This window comes from Sminthopsis crassicaudata, chromosome 4 (assembly GCF_048593235.1).
Source record: "Sminthopsis crassicaudata isolate SCR6 chromosome 4, ASM4859323v1, whole genome shotgun sequence".
Classification (NCBI taxonomy): domain Eukaryota; kingdom Metazoa; phylum Chordata; class Mammalia; order Dasyuromorphia; family Dasyuridae; genus Sminthopsis; species Sminthopsis crassicaudata.
Window position 1 is genome coordinate 117,570,411 of NC_133620.1, and position 24,492 is coordinate 117,594,902.

Here is a 24,492-nt window from a genome sequence, read left to right on the forward strand (position 1 = left end):
TTGACATGGCAGGCATAAGGCTGCCATGTTTGGGACCTCTGCAAAGAGAGGGCTCCAGCTTGGCCCTTTAGGGGGTTTTGGCTACAAGCTGAAGGGCGCTTGTGGGTGAAGTCCCAGGTTGGTTCAGGACTGGGTTTCAGTCAGGGTTAAAATTTGAATTGAATTCTGTGAGTTTGGGGAAGGAGTCCCTTCCCTGAGGCAGAGTCCAAGGAGGGTTTTTTTTCTCTTTTAAGGATTTTTCAGAGTTTTGGGGTTTCCTCGTTAATGTTACATTAAATATAAAACTTCTGATCAATAAGAATATGATTATTTTACTTTAGCTTTTCTTCTATGAGAGTGAGTATACACTCATTCCATAAGGGTAGTTCCTCCTTCACTCTAATCTTCTTGGATTATATGTTTTTCTTGATTCAAAATAGCACATTGCTGAGTTGAAGTAGACTGTGACTAAGAACCAACTCAGATCTGTTGTAGCAGTAGATTCATAATGTAGAGATTATCTAGGTGTACATATTTGTTGGCTATTAACCTATCTTTATCTAAACATGTTCCTGAATATGACTATATTCCCTAGTTGCATCTGTGTACATTGCTGAAATACGTGAACACTAAGACAGACATGAATTCTCATTGTCATCCTATATGTCTTGAGGGCTAAAAGCCAAAAAATAGTAGATGTCCTTTATGAAGGGTGATAGGCCAATCACCTCATTCTTATCATCAGTTCATGAAATAGTGATGCCACGGTATTCAGAAGTAGCTTCTTCTCTTCTTGCTATGGCCTCAGTTTTTGCTCTCTTGGCTACACTGCCACTTCATGGCTTCTGCCAGCTCTAGGTGCTCTGATCAAGGATGTTGATTTCCAACTAGGGCCTCTTTTATAAGTGCCATTGATGTGGGTTGTGGTCCCTTTAAAAAATTGATTTGTGATCCTTTCTGATTGATTTGTGATTCAGATTACTCCCAGCCTCTTCTGGCTGATGTTATCAATTCAAGAAGCTAGGACCTTTGACTCACAAAAGTATCCCTTTGAATTCCAATAGGAAATCCAGGCTTGTCCCAACCCCCATAGGATCTGAGCCAATTTGGGACTCCACCCAGAGGCCCTCTTTAGCTAAATCTCTCGTTATAAAAGGAGCCAAACTAAAATCTTCTCTTTGCAGAGGTTCCAAACATGCCAGCTATACCATGCTTGACATCCCAAGGAGCTTCTGCTCATTGGAATCCTGTTTCTGGTGCCCTCTTCTCTTTACCTAACATCTTTTACTAACTAGACTTTAACCTTACTTTCAAACCCCACAATAAACCTCTTTTATCAATCTAGGTTTTTGGGTCTATAAATTCCTTTACAAGAGGACCTTGCACCATCACTAGACCTCATTTAACTCCCTGACCACTAGAAACCCTAATTTCATTTGGGTACTCCAAATCTAAATCTCATCACCATAATCTCTTACTGGCTGTCCCTAGTGCTACAGTTGAACTCTGTGGCCCATCCATTTTGTGGTTTTTTTCTGTTATTTATGAAGACAAAAATTGAAGCCTACATGGTAGCTATTGCTAATATAGACAGTCTCAGACTGGCTTTTGTTTTTATTTTTTTGAGGTAATTAGAGTTAAGAGTGACTTGCCCTGGGTCACACAGCTAGTAAAAAATTGTCTGAGTCCAGATTTCAATTCAGGTCCTCTTGACTCAGGACTAGTGTTCTATCCATTGTACCACCCAGCTGCCCCTACTGGTAACAGGGAAAAGTTTTCCAGGTACAGTAGGCATACACATCTTTCTTTCTTCTTCTTTTTTTTTTTTTAAATTTTTAAAAATTATTTACTTATTTTTAACATTGATATTTTAGAATGTTGCGCCAAATTTTTTTTCTCTCTCTCCTATCCCTCTCTTGCCTATTAATAAGGCAAATAATATGATACTCATTATGTATGGGAAGTCATGCAAAATATTTCCATGTTAGTAATATTACAAAAACAACAACAAGGCAAGAAATGCTGAGAAAGTCGGTTCATTAGTTCTCTTTCTAGAGGTGAATAGAATTTTTTATCATGAGTCCTTTGATGTTAACTTGGCTCGTTGTCTTGATCAGAATAACAAGTCTTTCACAATTGATCCTTTTATTCTACTGATGTTACTGTGTGTAAATATTCTGGTTTTACTTACTTTGCTTTGAAACAGTTCATAAACTCCCTAGGTTTTTCTGAAATCTTCCTGCTAATCCTTTCTTTTAACACAATTGTATTTTAAAAGTATCTTCCTTTGCTATTTTTATTGATTCCTTTGATATTTTTTACCTTTTTACTTAAGAGTTTGTTGAATTAATGAATGAATTAAATTTGCATTTCAATTGAGCCATAAAGGACTACGAACTCATGTTTTGTTGTCAGGGAGTTGGAAAACATTAGATTACTTCTAGAAGCAATTTAAGGTAAAATTTGCTAGATAAATGTTGGTTTCCCTTTTTTCTTTGTTCATGGATTGTTCTCTACCTTTAACCAGCTATCCCAAAAGCATCAGTTTGTCAACAAGAGCAAGTGGAAAGAGTGAAGTCATGTTAGTCCAACTTTATAAGTACTGTTAGAACTGTGTAGGGTGGGTGCTAAACCCCCTTACCCAAACTGACTACTCAGAAGCATCTTCAGAAACAAACAGAAAGCATTTATTCAGTCCTTGCAAGGAGAGGCCCAAGCACGCCAGCAGGGCAGACCCAGAGTCCCTCAGCTCCCATCTCCCAGCATTGTGCCTGGCCCTAGTGAATTTGGTTAAATAACAAAAGACTTGATTGAGTTCATTGGATGGACTGAAAAGGAAGTAACCATTAACCAATGGTCAGCAGTGCTTTCTACTTTCTGTGGGTCACACATGTAACTTCCTGAAGCTTAGATCTTTTCTGCCTTTTTTCTGCCCTACAGACCTCTGGGAATAGGGATCACAGAACTTCCTGAAACTCAGACCTGCATTTTGACCCACTCCATCTCACTTGGACTGTTCAGTACATAGTTTGAAATGGGAGTGCATCAGTAGCAGTGTCTTTGTGTAGTAAGGATACTATTCATGAGCATTTGTAATGCTGGAGAAACTGAGGCAAGATAGAGTTTTTAATATTTTATTTGAAAGGGAGAGATTTACTGGGATCAAATGGATTCATGATTTGGTTCTAGGACTGAATGAGACTATTGTCTCCAAGAATCTAGCATCCAGCAATCCAATGTGAATTCTCAGTGACATATATATATATGCACGGGGTTCCAAGCTACCAGAGGGTAGATGGAAGAAGGGGTAGAGTCAGAGCACTGAGAATGGGAACAGACTATCAATCTGATTCTGACAGGGTGGAGGGAGGCACTGGACATTCTGATGAATTGGGATCAAGAACAATGACAGAATGGGGGAAGGCGCACCGGACATTCTGATAATTAGGGAAGGTCTAGGGTCATGATGTCTAAGGTAGAAGGTCTTTCTCCTTAGCTGGATCATGATGATTAGGAGGGAGGGGTTCAGCAGAACATTTAGGAACAGAGGCAGAACAATTCAGGGAAACTGAGGCAGGAAAATCAAGGAGGTCTTTCCATTTTGATTTTTATGCATCTATTTTTAATCCTATCCTTCTGAAATAATGAGAGTATATCCTATCACTGGAGAAGCACAGAAGCTAAATGGAAATCCTTCACTTCTATAAAAGTTACTCACATTTTTAAATAATCCTCATAGTCTACTTTTTGCCTTAGTGAATTTGTAATCTGTTGATGCATTGTCAGAATATTGTTACAAACTTGCCAGGAACAGCCTTAAGTTGATGGAAATTTAGGAAGTTATGTTTCTTATTTTTGTCCTTTGGTAATTGCCAACTAGTACTCCTATACTTTGTACTTTTAAGTTAGGGTCATAAACATTTATAACAAAGCAGGAAATTCTTTCCTCAGCTAAAAACTGAAAGTAAAAAAACTGATAAAAGTAAATGCCTAATTAAAACATTTAAGTGATATTTTTCAGAAAAAAACATGAAATCACGCTAACGTTTAAAGTGAATGACAAAACAGATATTAACTTAGGTACTAATGACTTGATATGTAAATAGAAAAAATTCTTTTTTCTCTTTATTTATATGTGTGAGGTGAAGGTAATAATTTGTTAACCATTTGAATATTTAAGACAATATATTTCACTATAAAAAAACTTTTAAATTCTTTCATTAATTTCTGAATAGCTTTAGTTAGGCTTTCCCGAGAGATTTCTACCAAATGTTCCGTCTTTTTCTCTTTTTCTTTTCCTGAAATAATCACTCTGTTTCCCTGATCCCTTTGGATGGAAATATAGTTTAAACAAGTACTCAGGTATAGTAGAGAATAGAAGAAAGTAGAGAACTTCTATTCTTAAGAGCTGATTATTTGGATCTAAAGGAATGAGCCCATCTTTACCTAGCTTCTACCTCCTTTTCTTAAAAGATGAAATAATGCCCTAATGTCCCTGCAAATAAGGGGTCCTTGAGCTTCAATCAAGAATAATATTGGAAAACTTAGAAACAACCTTTTGAAACATTATAACATATGAAAATACAATAGTATTTCTGACAATAAGGAGACTCAAATTTGTTATTCCAAATTGATTATCATTCTATAAAGTTTTGTAGAAGCTAGCTAGTGTTTTGAAGATCTTTGAAAATCTGCAAGCGAATTATTAATTCTTAGATTCAAAGTGGATTCTGGGGTACCAGATGGGCTATTGTTTGGAATAAATGCTAGTTTTCAAATTATAAAAGTATACTAAAGAAAGATTCATCAATGCATTTCCTTTTCCATGAAAAACATTTTGAGTTTAAGTATTTTATAAGCCTCAATTCATTAGGATATATAAATTAAATAAAATCGAATTAGTCATGAATCTCATATTCTTTTTAGATTATTATTGGGGCAAAATAGTTATCATGGAAAAATAATTTGACTATATGAAAATGCAAAATTAATAGTTTTAATGTTCTAAAATGATTTTTTAAAAAGAATTGTTCTAGGAAGTTTTGTATTCAGCTTTTAAAAGTTTGTTTTTAAAACATTATGCCTAGAAATTAGCATGTTGAGCTATTATTCCAGCTTCTTAAATAGCTTATAAATTCTACAAATTTAAAAAATTCTGTAGCATGTTTTAATACTTAGTATATGTGATGCAGAGGGGAAAATGATTTGGTTAACATGTCTTAGTTTTATTGTTACTTTTCATTAGTGTAAAACCACAAAGTTGTTTTTTTCTTTGCATTTTAGAAAAAAAACTTATGAGGAGAACAAATAGCTTTCAATAACATTCACTGAATTAGTTTATTTTTCATTCACAAAACTGCATAGATTTAAGATGAGATTAAATTATTTAAGATGAGATTAAATTATTGCCCATATTTTCTAGATTTTTTATATATATATATGTATATATATATATATATATATTTCTAGATTTATATCATGAAAATATATGTTCAGCATGAGAAACAAAGCACATCTGTGTTGGTTTTTTCCTCATTTTGGACTCTAGAACAATATTATTAATTCTAAGAGATTTTTTTTTTTTTAAGATTAGTTCTTTTTTTTTTTAGTTTAGTTCTTTTGTTTTTGGAATTTGCAAGCAAATGCTAGTTTCATTTGGAATCCAATAAATTGGATGAATTCAGTTACAGGCTACACTGTAAACAATATCATAGAGAAAATACAAGTCTGAAGTCAATCAATAATCAATCTATTGTGTTTAATATGTGCTGGATACAAATAAAAATAATAAAACATTCTTGATGATTTTTCTAAGTGTGGGAGAGGCTGAAGCATTTTTTTTAATTTATGAAATAAGGATGGAACTAGTGGATAGAAAGTGAAGATTAGGGAGAATGAGGGAATAATTGAATTTACAGTATGCTGAAGAAGGTAGGGAGGAGAGTTGGTATTGAACACTAATAGAAGGATTGATTTTGGCAAAAAGAAAGGATACTTCTTTTTTTAGAAATTGAGGAAAGAGAACAGATTGGAAGATGAAATCAAGCATTTTGTAATGAAGATAATTGGACAAGAGGCAACTTGGGACTAGATGACTTCAGTTTTCTTAGTAAAATAAGCTGAAATCCTATTTGGTCATCTCACCAATAAAATGGTAGACTCAACATTTTATCCATTTTCCACTAATTCTTAAATCTTCTTAAAAGAGGAATTCTACATCAGTGGTAGAAAAATTGCTGCTGAATTCCCAGGAGAAGAAAAGAAGAAACCGATGAATATAACTTATTTAATACTGGAGCACTGTCATTATTAAGGCATTTCCCCTACCAACTTTACCCTCTCAGGCAAGGTAACCATACTAATCCTTTGGATTCTTGGAACCCAGTGATTTCTCTCTCAGAAACTTTGCTGATACTCTCTACTTCTTATTTTTCCTCAACTATTGTAACATGCTGGACAGATTGCTTCTGCCTAGTCATATGAGGAATATGTATGTAAGGGGTAGGGGAAGCTGGCTTTTCTTCTACCTAGGCAAGCCCCTGATTAAGAAATCTCTAAATGCAGAGACTTTACCAAGAATATCCATATACCCTCTTATAAACCTGTAAAATATAGTAGATACTGACTCAGGCCAACTAGAAAAGGAAAACCGGAGGTAGAACTAGGGCTATGTGAGGTCTGCTGGAAAGAAGGCTGAAATCTAGATGGAGATTTTTTTCCTCAGAAGTTACTGGGAACAGAGATCAAGACTAGTGGAAAGAAATTACTCCTAAAAGGAAGAAGACTGAATAAAAAATTGCAATCTACATCTCATAAAAAGGAGAAGAATCAAAAAAGTGAGGAATATGAAGATAAAAAGCTAAAATTACCAAAGAAATTCAAGAGGAAGAAAGTTCAAATTAAAACCTGGAGCACAAGCAGATAAATCAGTAGAGAAAGATGCCAAAATTAGAAAGAAAATTAGATGATTATTTAAACATAAAAGTGGTTATAAAGTTCTCCAAATATCAACCAAAAAAAAAATTGAAGCAATGTCTGATGAACAACAAAACCTTGAGTAAATGTATAATATACAGTAGTAAATGATTATAATAAACTTGTGTTTGAAAAATGTAAAGATTTGAGCTTTTGAGACTAGATTGCACTGTTTGATAAAAGAAAAATTGTTGGGAAAATTGGAAAGCAGATTGGTAGAAGCTGGGTACAATCAATATTTTATACCATTTGTCAAGATAAAGACAAAATGGTTATATGACAGAACAATTAGAAAACTAGAAGAACATGGAATATGTTACCTATCAAACGTAAGGATAGAAGAATTTGTGAGTAAACCATTGCATTGTGAGATATAAAATGGACAATTTTGATAATATTCACTTAAAAAGGGTTTGTACTAATAAAACCAATATAGCCAAGATTAGAAGAAAAGCATAAAGTTCACACGAGAGGATATAAGAGGTAGGGGATATTTTGTAGTTTTTCAGGTAAAGAGCTCTTGTCTCAAATATATATATATAAAAGAATATGAACCATTTCCCAATTGATAAAATAGTCAAAAGTTCTGAACAGGCAGTTTTTTGTTGAAGAAAACAAAACTATATATAGTCATGAAAAATTATTCAAATCTATTAATAACATAAATGCAAAATAAAACAATTTTGAAATATTTCACATTTATCAGATTGGCTAAAATGATAGTAGGGCAAAATAACAAATAGTGGAGGGGACATGGAAAAATTGGGACACTAATATATTGTTGGTTTAACTGTAAACTGATCCAGCCATTTTGGAGAACTATTTGGAATTGTGCCCAGAGAGTTGAAAGCTTTCTATGTCCTTTGACCCAGCAATACCACTCTTAGGTCTGTTTCCAAGGAAATGAGAGGAAAAGAAAAAGAATTGTTATGTTTTAAAATATTTACAGCAACTCTCTTTATGTTGACAAAGAACTGGAAATTGAGAGAATGCCCATTAGTTGGAGAATGGTTGAAAAAATTGTGGTATATGATACTGATGGAATACTATGTTGTAAGAAATGATAAACTGATTGATGTTAGAAAAATATGGAAAGATTTACATGAAATAATAAAAAGTGAGCAGAACTAAGAATATTGTATGCATTAACAACAATATTGTTCAAAGAATAATTTTAAACAATCAAATTATTCTGAATACTATACTCAAATTAATTATAAGGGATCTGTAAGGAAGATGCTATACATCTATAGAAAAAGAACTGATAAATAAAAGTATGCATAGTGTGTTTTACATATATAAATCTATGTCAAATGGCTTTCTCTAAGGTGGGGTTGAAGAGGGAAAGAAGAGAACAATTTGGAACAAAATTTAACCACCCCTACCCTCTCAAAAAAAAAAAAAAAAAAGCAAAAAAAAAAAACACTGTGAAATCCCAAAAGAACATGAAATGATTAAGAACATAAATAACAAGAATATTAAGCAGAACCAAAAAAAATTTCATCCACCTACCTGACTACCAAAGAGATCATCAGATTTGGAAAATAAAAATACTGACATGAAAGATAAGCTAAAAGAAGAGAGGGAAGGGACATTAACCTCTAAAGCCATATTTCCATAGTAGATAAGAAACTGCATAAACTGCCACAAAAAAATTCTGAATATAGCAAAGTACAAATCAAAAATATTCCATTTGTCTCCAGAATCCTTCCCCCCCCCAAAAAAAAACACTTAAATTTAAGTTGTTAACAATTCTAATGATAAAGAACAAATTCTTTAAACAATAAGAAGAAAGACCTCTTTAAAAAAAAAAAAACAACAACCTGGAAATCAAATTCAAATACCACAACCTATTTCATATTTGGAACAACAAATTATGGAATAATATATTCTCAAAAGCAAAAGAACATAAGATAGAAATCAAAATCGTATACACTACAAACCTTTGCCTAATCATTAATGAAAAGAGATGGATTGTTTAATAAAGGAAAAAAGAAACATTTGAGGCATTCATGAAAAAAAGTGAGTATAATATTCAGCTTCTGTATTCTAAATAAGAGAAACACAAGAAATGTAAAGAAATTCAACTGCCAAGGAATAAGTAATGAAATAAATTACTCAGTCTCTATATATTTCTTTAAAATTAGAAGTGAATTACTATCTTTTGGAGTAAAAAATAAATACAGAGCATTAGTTTAGGAAAAAAAAAAAAGAAGAAGAAAGCAAAATTTAAAAAAAAGAAAAGTTGGCAGTAAAGGAGCAGGCCTTAAACTCCCCCTCACATACACACACATATACTAAATGAATCAAAATATTTTTATGTGACAAAATTGTAGATTTGGAGGCTGCATAAATTAAGAGGGGGAAGTAAAGTACAAAGGAAAATTGTGATGTGCTCTACCTAGTCAAGTCTATAAATGAATAATGAAGGATTGAAAATCCTATAGTTTCTCATCAAGAAGAGAATCTCCAAGCGAATGGGAAGAGATAGAAGTGAGGGATTAAAACAGAGAATGAAAGGTCTCAATTCATTGGTAAAAGAGACATTGAACAACAGTTCTATGGAGCAGAGAGAAACAGAGAGAGGGTGTGAGGAATGTGTAATGTGTATGAGACAAACACAGATGAATTAGAACTTTAGTGCTTATCTAATCTGTGGCAACTAGGCGCAGTGGATAGAGTACTGGTTTTAGAATTTAAGAAGGACATAAATTGAAGTCCAGCCTCAGACAGATACCAACTGTTTGACTCTGGGTAAGTCTTTTAATTCTCTATCTCAGAACAAGCTAAAATGATCTAGAGAAAGAAATAGCAAGCTATTCCAGTATCTTTGCCAAGAAAACTCCTAATTGGGGCAGGAAGTATCAGACTTGACTAATTGACAACAGTTTTAAGGGGGGTAAGGTGGATTTGTTGAACAAGGAGATCATTTCCTCTAAGAAAATGTTCTTTTGTAGACAGCATCTTGTCTCAGGAGAAGGGAAATTGGATTTCCTAAAAAAGTAGAACAATTGATACCTAGAGAAAGATACGAACCTAGAGATTAAATTATTTAACTAATGGAAAAGAGAATAATCTTGGAAAGGGCAAAAGATTGAATTGGACCCTGTGGTATGTGGGTAATTTCTACCATGGGTAGATGGTAAAAATTGGTCAGAAAGCATTCTTCCAGTGCTTTTATCATCATCAAAAAAGATGTGAAGTAAGTGATGATTTTAATAGAAAAAAATTGGAAAGAATGGGGAGGAAGAATACAGTGAATGAGGGAGGAAAGGAAAAGTAGAATGGAGGAGATTATTTTACATAAACAGGTTGTACAGGTAGAAGTCTATACAAAAAGGAAGAGGGAATGAATGTGGGGATTGGAAAATACTTGAACCTCATATCTGAACTAGTCAAAGGGACAAATATACATATACAAGCAGTTCGGTACAGAAATGCATTTCACCCAAGAGTGAAATAGGAAGGAATGAAGTTAAAGGACAGGAAAGAAATAGAAATATAGATTATAGGAGAGATTAGTCAGAAACAAAACAATTTCTTTAAAAGGAGAGTAGGAAAAAAAAGAGAAGGAAAAATATAAGAGAATAGAATAAAGTGACCTGTAATGTTCAGGCTAGCTTTCTGGAGGATCTAGAGATCAGCCGAGTCCTTGGTCTTAGAGGAGAAGGTGGGAGAGCCACCAGGATGGTCAAAAATGGAATGTCCTTCTCTAATTTATAAGAAATCAAACCAATCTCCAATTGATAAATGGTCAAAGGATATGAACAGACAATTCTCAGATAAAGAAATTGAAACTATTACTAGTCATATGAAAAGATGCTCTAAGTCATTATTAATTAGAGAAATGCAAATTAAGACAACTCTGAGATACCACTACACACCTGTCAGATTGGCTAGAATGACAGGGAAAGATAATGCAGAATGTTGGAGGGGATGTGGGAAAACAGGGACACTGATACATTATTGGTGGAGTTGTGAAAGAATCCGGCCATTCTGGAGAGCAATTTGGAACTATGCTCAAAAAGTTATCAAACTGTGTATACCCTTTAACCCAGCAGTGTTACTATTGGGCTTATATCCCAAAGAAATACTAAAGAAGGGAAAGGGACCTGTATTTGCAAGAATGTTTGTGGCAGCCCTCTTTGTGATGGCCAGAAACTGGAAACTACGTGGATGCCCATCAATTAGAGAATGGATGAATAAATTGTGGAATATGAATATTATGGAATATTATTGTTCTGTAAGAAATGACCAGCAGGATGATTTCAGAAAGGCCTGGAGAGACTTACATGAACTGATGCTGAGTGAAATGAGTAGGACCAGGAGATCGTTGTATACTTCAACAACAATACTATATGATGATCAATTCTGATGGATGAGGCCAACTCATGCATCAACAACTGTTTGGACATGTATACATATATTGTATTTAATTTATACTTTAACATATTTAACATGTATTGGTCAACCTGCCATCTTGGGTGGGGGGCAGGGAAGAAGGGGAAAAATTAGAACAAAAGATTTGGCAATAGTCAATGTTGTAAAATTACCCATGCATATATCTGGTAAATAAAAACTATTAAAATATTTTTAAAAAAAAAGAAAAGAAATATGGATTCTGTCAGATGTATAACTTATGAATTTGCTACTTAATCCCTAATGTTTACTCATTTATAAAAATGGGCATAAAAATGCCTATCCTACCTAACTTATGACTTGAAAATCAAATAAAATTATAAACACATAAACATTCTCAAATTAAAGTGTTATGGCAATAAAAAAAAATGGAATGTCCTTTTTCTAGTCCTCAGCCCTTATATAGCTTAGTAAAATTACATCATTACAGCATACTGAATATGTGTTAACTAGAAACCATCATCTCATCAATTCCACTGAGTTAACACCTTGTTTCAAGTATACTTCTCTAGAGTTCTGGCCTTCTACAGTGACCCAGAAAATGGAGATTAGCAGAATGGGTTTGAAGCTAAACCCAATAATACATTTTTTACCATTAAGGGTTAAAGCAGAACCTATTACACTTTAGCTAAAATAAAAAAGTTAAGAGTTGCAAGCATGATCTCAGACAAGGCAAAGGCAGGCCTAATTAAAAATAAACAAAGGAAAATTAAAATGAGTTACAAGAGAAAATAATAAAATCGTAATAGTGGGGAACCTAAGCGTGCCCCCTCTTAGACGTAGGTAAACCAAGCCCAAAATAAACAAGAAATTAAGTTTGTGAACAGAATGTTGGAAAAGATTAAATATATAAAGACCTGGAGAATATTGAACAGGAACAGAAAGGAATATACTAATTTCTCAGTTAAACCTGACACCTTCATAAAAATTGATTATGTATCAGGACCTAAAAAGCTCACAAATAAATGCAGGAAAACAGCATATTAAATACATCTTTTATTCACCATTATAATATACTATAAGTTCATCTAGAAAACAAAAGATCAAGAATATCAAAGAAATTAAATGAAAAAAAAAAATCAAGAAAGAAGGGCATGCAATGTATCACCAGATATTGAAATATACTACAAAGTCATCGTTAAAAATAATTTGCTCTTTGGTAAGAAATAAAAATTAGTTGCACAATATACAGAAGCAAGGTGAGACAGTAGTATTAGCTACCCATATCCAAGCTATTATGGCAGATTTCATTTGACAAATACTTTTGGGAAAAGTAGAAGGCTCTCTAGTAGAAACTAGGTATACATCAACATTTCACTTCATATAGCAAGAAAAACTTTAAATAAGTATACAATTGAGTCACAAAGGGTAACATAAATTAGAGAAACTTGGAAGAAATTGCTTGTGAATAGGGGAAGAATTCATGACCTTGTGACATGGAGAAGTTCAAAGAAAGCAAAATAGACAATTTGATTACATAAAATTTAAAAGATTTTATAAAAAAAATCAATACAGCTTAAATTAAAATAGAAATGGGAAAAAATACTCAGGGTCTTATTTCTAACATATATAGGAAACTGGTTCAGGTTTATAAGAATGAGAACCATTCCGTACATAATACATGATCAAAGGATATAAATGGCATTTTTCAGAAGAAGAAATCCAAATTATAAATAATTACATGAGAAAGTTCTCCAATATAGTAATAAATGGGTAAATGCAAATTTAAAAATTTAAATGCCACCTTACCTTTATCATATTGACAAAATTGACAAATGACAACTGGAGAGGCTATAGGAAATTATATGTATTACTGAATGGTTGGTAGAGCTGTGAATTGTTCTAGGCATTGAGCAAAGCAATTTGAACTTGCTCAAACACCTATTATTATGTGTATCTTAACTATTGTGTTATTGTTTACAGGCCTACACCCAAATGATTTCCATTTCAGAGCCTTATTTACAAAAATATAGCACCTCTTTTCATAGAGTCATAGAGTTAAAAACTGAAGGAATGTTAATCAATTAGGGAATGGCTAGCCAAGTTATGGTATATGTATGTGACATCATACTATTATACTATAAAAAATGATGAAAGGGGAGAGGCAAAGCCAAAATGGTGAAGTAAAGATAAGGACCTGAGCTCTCCTAATTCCTCTCCTAACAACATTAAAACATTTGACCCACAAATGAATTCTGGAGGTGAAGAACCAACTAAAGATTAGGAGGAAATAATTTTCTACCCCAAAATGACTTTGAAGGTCAACAGGAAAAGTCTGTCTCACCAGAGTGAGAGTGTAGCACAATGCTGGGACCCTGGAAGTCAGCAATGGGTTTTTGGGATGTGCACAATGGTAGCTGTAGCTTCTGTACCCACAGATAATAATCAGAGGATTTGATTACAGGGGACTGGCATTGGTTCATGATCCTTGCACTGCCTATATCACAGCCCCAGAACAAGGGGAAGGAAGCACTGGCAGCCACAGGGAAGGGAGGACTGATGGAAAATAGTGCTTAACAGACCAGGAGAAGAATAAACATAGCTTTCCTTAAATCATATCACCTTGGAAGAATTGAAAATTTGTAGTTCCTCCAGAACTTGCTCTGAAAACATCAGCATGAAAAATAGGAAACTTGGGACAGTGCCCCTTCAGTTCTAAAACAGAGCCTACCTCTTCAACAATGAGATGAATCAAATAAGTTCCAATAGAGCAGTAATGAATTGAACCAAATATACCCAGCAAAAGAACTCTGGATGATGACTATGAACCACTACATAGAATTCCCAATCCCTCTATTTTTGTCTGCCTGCATTTTTGATTTCCTTCACAGGCTAATTGTACACTATTTTAAAATCTGATTCTTTTTGTACAGCAAAATACATGTATACATATATTGCATTTAACTTATACTTTAACATATTTAACATGTATTGGTCAACCTGCCATCTGGGGGAGAGGGTAAGGGAAGGAGGGAAAAAGTTGGAATAAAAGATTTTACAGTTGACAGTGCTGAAAAATTGCCCATACATATATCTTGTAAATAAAAAGCTATAATTAAAAATAAACAAATAAAATAAAGTTTAAAAAATTACATAAAACAGAACCTAACTTTAAAGTTAAAAGTCAAGAAATATGCTGGGAAGATAAGCAAAAAAAAAAAAAAAGTAACCATAGAAAGTTATTTTGGTGATAGGGAAGATCAAAACACAGAAGAGGACAAGCTTGTCAAAACACCTACATGTGTGAATTGGCATCAGACCCAAAAAACAATTCCTAGAAGACCTCAAAAAAGATTTTAAAAGTAGATTTTTAAAAAGTAAAAAAAAATTGGGAAAAGAAATTGAGTAGTGCTGGAAAAATCATAGAAAGAGAGTCAACAGTTTAGTAAAACAGACAGAAAAAAATCTGTTGGAGAGAAAAACCTTTTAAAACAGAATTGACTAAATGAGAAAAGAGGTAAAAAAAAATCACTGAATAAAAGAAGTGCTTAAAAGTATAATTAGCCTAAAGGAAAATAAGATGTTAAAACTTACTAAAGAAAATCCTTAACAATAAGAGTTAGGCAAATGAAAGCTAATGACTCTAGGAAACATGAAGAAACATCAAAATCAAAAGAATGAAAACATAGAAGAAAATCTGAAGTATCCTATCGGAAAAAAATCCATCTGGAAAATGGAGAGGAGACAATTTAAGAATTATTGGACTACCTGAAAGCCATGAACAATAAGAGTCTGGACATGATATTTCAAGAAGTTATCAAGGAAAACTGTCTTGATAGTCAATAACCAGACAGTAAAATAGAACATTCTTGAGAAGAAACTAAAAAAAATTTGAAATATTTAACAATTTTGGCAAAGTTACAGGATATTTAAAAGAAAACAATATCACCACATAAATCATCAGCATTTCTGTATGTTACTATAAAGTCTGGCAATGATAGAACTATCCCATTTAAAATAACTATATAAAATACTTCTAAATCTGACTGCAAATTTATTTGTCAGTTACATGAATAAGGGAAGAATTTATGACCAAATATTAGATAGAGGAATGTATATAAGGATAATTTTGATTACATTAAAAAGTTTGCACAAATAAAGCCAATGGAGCCAAGGTAAAAAGAAAGCAGAAAACTGGGCAGTGTAAAGGGAAGGGATTTACAGCAGATTTCTCTAATAATAAGGCCAATAGAGAACTGAGTCAAATATATAAGAATTGAAGTCATTCCCTAATCAATAAGTGGTCAAAGAATATAAAGAGGTGGTATTCAGAAGACTCAAAGAAATAAAGTTAAGTTTTCATTTTATGATTGGCAAGAATATTTCAGGAAGCCAAGAAGCATATTCCATTATTACTTCTGTCATAGATCCCAGAATGAAAAACCCCGAAGATGAAGCAAATCCTATCAAACCAGAAAGGCTTCGAGAATAGAGTGTTTTATTACCTGAAAGTTGGATGTCAAGTTTAGGGCTTTTTTTGTCCATTACAGTTCATTAGTTTTGTGTTGATAGAAATACATTTACAGATTAAATCATATAATCATAAATTTTAAAAAATAATATATGTATGTACATATTAGATCATAAAATGTCATCTCCACAAGAAATCTCAGAAATCATCTCATCTGTCATCATTTTGGAAGATAAGAAAACTCAGTTTTAGACAATTTAAATGGTTGTTCATAGTTTGTATAATTAGGAACAGTGATGAAATCTCTTGATTATCTAGTTCAATACTGTGATATTGAATACGTTGTAAACTAGTCTCTTCCAATTGCGTGGGCCTGTGTAGCTCCTTATATTCAAATGAGATCGTATTTAAATTTTTACAGAGTATTTAAATAATTATTTTCTTTGACAGTTATTTCGAGAAGTACGAATAATGAAGATACTGAATCATCCTAATATAGGTATGTACTTTATTACTGTGTAGACATATAAGGTTTCTTTTTTTAATCAAATAAAGGAGATAGAATTTAGGGATATGTATTGTTGATCTAAGAGAAAAAGATTATTGTAGACCGGGGGTGGGGGAACCTTTTTTCTGCCAAAGGGTTTGGATATTTATAACATCGTTCTATGGACTATACAAAAGTATTAGCTGAAAGAACTCAAATTGTGGGAGGTTGTCACCTGCCTTTGCCTTGGCAGAACCAGACCAAATGATTTTCACATTCCCCATCTCTGGTATCATCAATCTGGAAGTGAAGTGTCTGTTTTATTTTTTTTAAAAGAAAGTGCTAATAAATAGATAAATGGAATACTCAGTAGCTATATTGAAAATAATGAATGTAGATATAGTCTACTCACTATTAATATGACCACATTTGTATCTCTTAGTTAAATCTTTTTAAATTGAGGTTTTTTGAGTTTTAGTTAAGTTTAGAAAGTGCTGAATAGACTTCACTGTATCAGTATTAAAGAAAATCAAGAAATTGCCACCTCTTACCCTCTCTTATATCTTCTCTTTAACTCCTTGGCTATTAGAAGTTTGTTTGTTTGTTTAATTTATAGAAACTTGTATTCCTTCTCCACTGCCCCCAGGCTTAGCCCAGATCTGGATCCTGTCCTTGTACTTCTCCACTCTGGTGTTGGTAGAAGGTTGTGTATTGTTAGAAAGGTCTGTAGGCATAAAACATGTTGTCCACTTGAGCTCCCACACCCTACTCTTAACTAACTCGCTGAGGGTTAGTAGTGATTTAATGCCAAAGGATACTTTTCCTTGGAGTAAAAAATACTCTAGAAAAATCAACCCAACCCTGCTTCATAATCAGTCAATATTTATTCAACACCTACTATGTGCCAAGCACTATGCTAAACATTAATTATTTCAGAATGTCGAAGTCAAGGTTACTGTGAGCTGGAATATACTGCTTAGGCTGAGGATTGTAGTGAAGACAGAAAAGCCAGCTTATTATTGAAGCTACAACATATAGCGGGCTAGTTTTCTTGCTTCTCTCCTTTCTCTTCTTTCCTCAAATTCTTATTGTTCCCAATGAAGAGCCAAGCCTTAAACCCAAATTATTTGAGTACAAATTCAATGTTTTTTCCATTACATTGTGTTGTTTTCTCTTTCCCTCTCTGTTCTTCCTATAACTTGTATTCTCTTCTCATCATTCCTTCTCATTTTTGTGGCTACCATCAGTGCCATCCTTAAGTATTCCCATTTAATGCTTGTATAATGGCATCAGATCTAATTTTATGATGTATTTTCATTAATTTGTGATCCTGCAATTTAATTTCTATTTCACTAACATTTTGGTTTTAACTTTTAGAGATCTGCAATTCTCTTTCCTTTCTGTACATTTAATTCTGAACTCATGATTATTAGTTTATTTGAAGGCTGCTTACATTTAATTATTGTACTAATTACTTGTGACCTTAGCTAAAAATTTTGACCTAAACTGTCACTTTTTAAACACTTAAATGATTTTGTATGAACATAACTTTTTAAAATTAAGAATAGTAATGAAATTATGACAGTGAACTATAGCTAACATCTCTTGAGTATTATTTTTAGCATTTTAAAGACTGTAAAATGCAAATGAGACTTCAGAGTCAAAAAGGAGAAACAAATTTTAACCAAAAAAATCTTTTAAATGTTGAATTATGAGGCTAAAAAAACCCAGTTCCATTTATAAGTGTAGCATCTAGTGCTTTATCATGTGCTTCATACACATGAAAAAAATGTTTATTTTGTTTATTTTTTACTTGGGTAGGTTAACTTATATTAAAGAAAGGTTAATATATCTAGTTTTGATCCAAGATGTACAATCTTTATCAGTAATATATTTTGTATAAACAATTTTTTGAATGATATCCTGGGTGGCAGGAATTCTAGTTCTTCCCCGCCCCCCCCCAATCAGAAAAGAACATAAAACATTTTGTGTAATGTAGCATATGATAGCTGATTTTCAGACTTCTGTGACTTTTTATTTTATTTTCTTGATTTTAAATGATTACTATAATTAAAACTGTTTCCTAATAATTATGAAATTATATTTCTAATTTCCTTTTTTCAGTAAAATTATTTGAAGTTATTGAAACAGAGAAGACACTGTATTTAGTAATGGAATATGCCAGTGGGGGTAAGTATGTCTACTTAAGGGGATAAAAATAACTGAAATTTGAAAAAAAATATTATTTTAAGGTGTGGAACATCATCTAAGGATTATATTATATATATTTTTAAAATGTTGTTACTGAATCTTTTTTATACTTTTTAAAAACAACACCATAAAAATATAGTGTTTACTTATTTCTAACTGAGGCATTATAGGTTCCTTAGATTTAGTTTTCAGGCTTTGGTTTCTCTTAGAGCCAGTAAATCCATATTCTATAGCAGTATTTAAAACTGCTTTATTTTAGAAACTCATAGCCCACTTACTCTGAGTTTCTAAAGCTGTTTTTCACAATATGAAGCTCTGAGCCATAAAGGACAAAAACTGCTCACCTAAACTATGATTAATAAATTTAACTATAGATAAGCATATGCTATCTAGGGAAGGGAAAAAGAAGGAATTTAAATGATAATTTTGTTATATATTTAAAAGGAATACGAAGTGGTTTATAGTAAATAGATTTGCAATTTTATATGCAAGTATCTTTTAAAAATTATACTGCGTTACAGAAGTGCTTTATTCCATAAATTGAAAATAAAATAATTTTTAAAACATATGCTAAACCAATTCTTGATTTGCAGAATTTTAATTTACATAAATTTTTGGAATAATCCATAAAATGTTAAGTTTGAATCAAATATGTTTTTAAATAAGATAGCAATGAATTTGAAAATATTTGTAATTCAAGTATCAATGAAAAGATATATATGTGTAATTTCAAGAATAAGAATGTTGAATTTAAGATAGTTTGTTTTCAAACAGTACTAATTTTGAAAGCAATTTCTACTGATGACAGTGATCTGAGCTATTATTTGCAAAGACATGCAGTTATTTAACATGCCATAAATAGCATTCTTTTTACTTTTTCTCATCTACTTTCCTTTTTTAGTTCAAATGTCCCTATGTGTTAAAAATCATAGGTATGTTAGCATAAAATCATTGACATGTAAATTACCTTTTTTCAGAAATAGGAATTCCCAACAGGACTTGAAGTTATTATTTTTTTTAAAAATTGCAATTTAATGAGGACTTTGGAAAAAGATTTTAGAGACACATTTTAAATATTGCTTGTTCAGTGTCACTATTCAGTCAGTAGACCATTTTTGTCTTTGTGGGAAACTGAATTTCAGAATAAAGTAATAGCAGGGGGTTGGTTTGTTTTCCAAGTTAGGAGAGTGACTGTAGAGTTTTACCATAAGAAACTAACATCAGTGGAATTAGAGTAGTTATAGTTGTAAATAAAAAGAGAGAAAAAAGCAAATGGATCAAAAATGTAGGAGAGCTTATAGGGTTCCCTAACCTAAGAGTATTCAACATATGAATGATTTATGTATATTCACACCGCTTTATCACCTTGGAAAAGCTGTTCCAGCCAAGTAGCACAGCTTATACAACTCCTTACTTCTTCCATCTGTAGCAATTTAGGATTTTTCTTTGCTTTTCCCTGGCATTTTTAGCCTGTGGTTATTCCAGAGCAAGGTCAGAGATAGCAATAGCAATAGTAGTATTATGCCTTTTCTCTGAGTCAGGTTATAACATTTTTTGCAGGAAACATGTACAGACCCTCTGCTGCCCTTCTGTCATCCCCTTTCTCATAATTCTCTTCTGTAGCTTCCTTTCAGGCGACTTCTGTCCTGCCTACAATATGTCTGTCTCCCCCATACTCAAGCCTTTACATGATCCTTTCCTGCCCATTAGCTATCATTTCACATTTCTCCTCCCTTTTGTAACCAAACTCTAGGTACTTCTAGTTCCTTTTTTATTATTTTTAATTCTCTATAATCTGGCTTCTGACCTTATCTTTCAAATAAAATTGCTGTCTACAACCTTCCTACAGTTCTCTTATTTACTCAATCTGATGGCCTTTTCTTAGTCCTCATCCCTGACCTCTCTGTAGATATCTGCACTGTTGATCATTCTTTTTCCTTTGCTCCTCTATTCTCTAGGTTTTCTGGACTCTGTTCTCTCCTGGTTCTTCTCCTGCCTATATGACTGTTCCTTCAGTCTTTTGAGGTGTATCTTATCTAAGTGGGCCTTCCAGGACTCTATCCTGAGCTTTTTTTTTTCCCCCCCTCTATACAATTTCAGTTTATGGTGTCGTGAGCCTCCAAGGATTCAGTTGTCATCTCTATACTTGTCATTCTTTACTTATCTGCTTATCTAATACTAACCTCTATGCTGACATTGTCTCACATTTTCAACAACATCTTAGATATCTTGAATTAGATTTCCCATGAACATCTTGAACCCAACAAATATAAAACTGAATTCATAATTTCCCCTTTTTCCCTGAAACCACACCCTCTTTACCTAACTTCTCTATTACTATTGAAATACCACTACCCCTTTCTAGTCATCTAAGCTTGCAAACGAGGTGTCATCCTCAACTCTTCATACTCTCTCATCCCCTATATCAAATCTTTTGCCATGACTTTTCAATTTTGCCTTCCTAACCTTCTAGTCCACATCCCCTTATCTTCACTGATAGGCCCTCTTGTTCTCCTACTAATTATAATAACCTTCCACAAGTCTGTCCGTCTTCCAATCAAAGTGATCTTAATAGAACATAGGTTAACCATGTCATCTCCCTACTTTAATAAACTGTAGTCACTCTCTGGTGCCTCCAGTCTTCTACCTATAACTCTCCCTACACTCCATCTCTTGATCATGTATTTTATGAACCATTGACACTGGTCTCCTTCTTGGGCCTTCCACCAAGCACCATGTCTTCTGACTCCTGGCACTTTCACTGTCTGTCCCCCATGTTTAGAATGCTTTTCTCATCTCTGCTTTCTGGTTTTGCTGGCTTTCCATTAAGTCCCAGCTAAAATCCCACCTTGTACAGAAAGCCTTTCCTTGCCTCCCCACCCTTCCTTCAACAGAAGGAAGCTTTCTTACTATTTATTATTTCCAATTTATGCTATACATAGTTGTTTACATGTTGTTTCCCCCATCTCCCATTAGATTGTGAGCTCCTTGAGAACAGGGTCTGTATTCCCTGTTCCCACAGCTTAGCATAGGGCCTGCAGCATTGTTGCATTGTCATTCAATTGTTTAGTTGTGTCTGACTCTTGGTGACACTGTGGATTATATCATACCAATACTGTCCATGGGGTTTTCTTGGCAAAATACAAGAGTAGCTTGCCATTTCCTTTTCTAGTAACGTGGTGCATAGTAAATGCTTAATAAATGTCCATCAACTGATTTGTAGATATTCTTCTGTTTTTGTTGCACTGTTCTTCCATGGTTCTCCTACCTGTCTGACTATTGCTTCTTAATTTCTGTTGAACCAAGATCCATGTCCTTCCCTGTGAGGAAAGTCCTAACTTTGGGCTTTAACCTGGGCCCTTTTCCTTTTCTCTTTTCATTGGTTTTTCTCTTGATGATCTCTTCAACTCCCATTAGTTTGAATGATCATCTTTATGTTAATGACTCCCAAATCTGTGTACCTAGTCTTCATCTCTCTCCTATCTTGTGGTTCCATATCAATAATTTCCTTCTGGTCATATCCACCTTGATGTTCCTTAGGTTTAACTGGATCCCAAGTAGAACTTAATATATGTTTTCTTAAACCTGACTTTCTTCTTAATGTTATTTCTGTCAAGCACACTATGATCCTACTTGTCAACGAGGTTCACAGTCAAGTACTCATTCTCAATACTTTTTCCTCTTCCTCACCTCCCTTATCCAATAAAATAAAAGTCTTGGTAATTCCAACTTGTATTCATCCCCTATCTCATTTTTGAGGCCTTAACTTGGGCCCTCCTGCCTTTTTTACCTGGACAATTGCAAAAGCCTTCTTGTTCTCCCTGCTTCTCTGATCTTCTTTCTTCAACATGTCCTCCATACAATGGCCAAAACAGTTATCCATAGAGCACAGGGGATCTCAGTTGCCTGTGGGATAAAAATGTTCATCTCTTGGATGCCTTTCCCAATTTTCTACTTGCTTTTCAAGTTGTTAAGAGTTCCTTCTCCAAAAACTCTTTTCTTCACTTATCTCTGTCTGGTGTCTCCCTTTCTCAGTGTGATATATAGTTCTAGAAGGTAAGTATAGTCAGATTTGGCAGGAACTCCTCAAAAAAGAGGTGTATTATCCCATAGACTGTTTGGCCTGCATCTCTTTCTGTGCTGACAGCCCCATTTTGAATTCTTAGTTGTCCAGGCTTATCACCATTCCCTGCTGGTAACATAGAGGTGGCTTAGTTTTTGGTCTAAGCTGCAGCACCTAGCATGATACCTTACATGCCCTCCCAGGTATCTTCCCTTTGCTTTAAACTTCTGTGATGAAGATCCCAGTAGTACTATCTACTTCTCGTTAGCTTAGGATAGTAGTAAAAAGAGAAGGAAGAAATTAGTCAGGTATAAGATTATTTTAAATATTTATTACTAACTTTTGTTTTTATATTACCTCCCTGTGTTCTTCCCCCTGGGATGCATAGGTAAGGAACATTGCATATAACATCAAATTTTTTGATGTGTTAATTTATTTTGCAGAAAATATTTTAATACCCTTCTATTCTCAATGTAAATAAGACTAAAGATCCTTTGATCTCAGTGCTTTGAGAGTTTTTTGATTTAGGGATGTAGAAGTAGGAAAGAGTTAATAAGACAAGAAACAACAAATCAATCAGTGGATTGGACTTCTCACTTTTCCCAAATTTTAGACTCTGGCTTCAGAGCCAAGAATAATAGCCATAAATCTAGGCCTTTGCTCTTATGTCAAGGGTTTGAGAAATTTTTCACTTATAAATTCAAAGTCTAAATTTTCCTACAAAAACGTATTCAAAGTGGTTGTGGATAACTTTCTAATGCTGTTTATACATTGCACTAAATTTTCAGCATAGTGTACATTAAATAGGCTTATAATAACCACTTATAACAATGTTTGTGTTCTGAGTTATAAAAGACATACATGTGCAAAGTTTTAAGCAGTCTCATAAATTTGAAACTGCCCAGAATTTTACTCAGAATTTTTAACTAATCACAAATAAAACTGAATATGTGGTATCTCTTAGCTGATCCCTAGTTGCTTTCTCTTCAGGGACTGAATGGACTAAAATGACTTTTGATGTCCCTTCAAAATTTAAGATTCTGTGTTTCTGGTTCAGGAGTAATTTTACATGGGATTTATAAAGCATCAGTGCCACAAGAGACTTCAGAGGTCATTGAGTCTAAGTACTATGTTTTATAGGTGAGGAAAATTATACTTGAATCAACAGTTATTTAAATCCAAAGCCTCTAGTTGCTGAACTATCTAATACCTAATATCAGATATTCTTATAGAGAAAATAATTTGTATTATGTTAATGTAGTTTGCTATGTTTAACTGTGCTTTTAGATAGAAGTTTATTTTATTCTGGCCATTGTTTGGCCTTAAACTTACTTGACAATTTTGGGAGATTGATATTTATTAACATAGTTTCACAAGTTTTCATAGAACTCAGGTTCTAAAACATGTTAATATATTTCAACATTAACAAAAAGCTTAAAGTCTCCATAATTTATTCAGCTAGTTCTTTCTGCTTTCTGAATAGCTTCTGTGACAGATTTATCTGTGAGAGAAGCCCAAGTGTAATTTATATACTTAAGGATTTTTTCTTTATTAAGCGGAGGTAGAGGGGAGAAAGGTGAGCCTATTTAGCAGGTCAAAATGTCCTTGACAAAGTAAAAATTTTATATTTCACATTTGCAAAGATATTTTGAATATGAAACTAAAACATTTTAACTTTCAACAAAATATATCAACTTTCTATCTTTCTTAATGGAAGGGCATGGTAACATGAGTAATATAAAGCATACGATAAATATTGCTTTAGTTCATTCATGTTTTAGGTCTTAGGAACTATAGGGTCAGAGACAATTTTAAGAACCTCGGAAGTGAATACTGTTTGCAACTCTGATCCATTTTGTTTCTATGAATAGTCCCACTCCTACGGTTTGGTTTCATTTAACTTGAGCTGCTTTGCCAATTTACTTAAAGCTGTGACAATGATTTGGA

The 24,492-nt window shown here is 33.3% G+C and overlaps 1 protein-coding gene across 17 annotated transcripts in view; it reads left to right on the forward strand.

The window, feature by feature from the left end:
* The window catches only part of MARK1 (microtubule affinity regulating kinase 1), a 147,417-nt gene that overhangs the window by 65,495 nt on the left and 57,430 nt on the right, over positions 1 to 24,492 (forward strand). For all 17 annotated transcript variants that reach the window (XM_074309214.1, XM_074309204.1, XM_074309201.1 and 14 more), the window contains 2 exons: positions 16,235 to 16,283; positions 18,396 to 18,461. In XM_074309214.1, coding sequence (XP_074165315.1) covers positions 16,256 to 16,283; positions 18,396 to 18,461 — 94 coding nt within the window. In that variant the 5' untranslated portion in view covers positions 16,235 to 16,255. The remainder of the gene's footprint in view (positions 1 to 16,234; positions 16,284 to 18,395; positions 18,462 to 24,492) is intronic.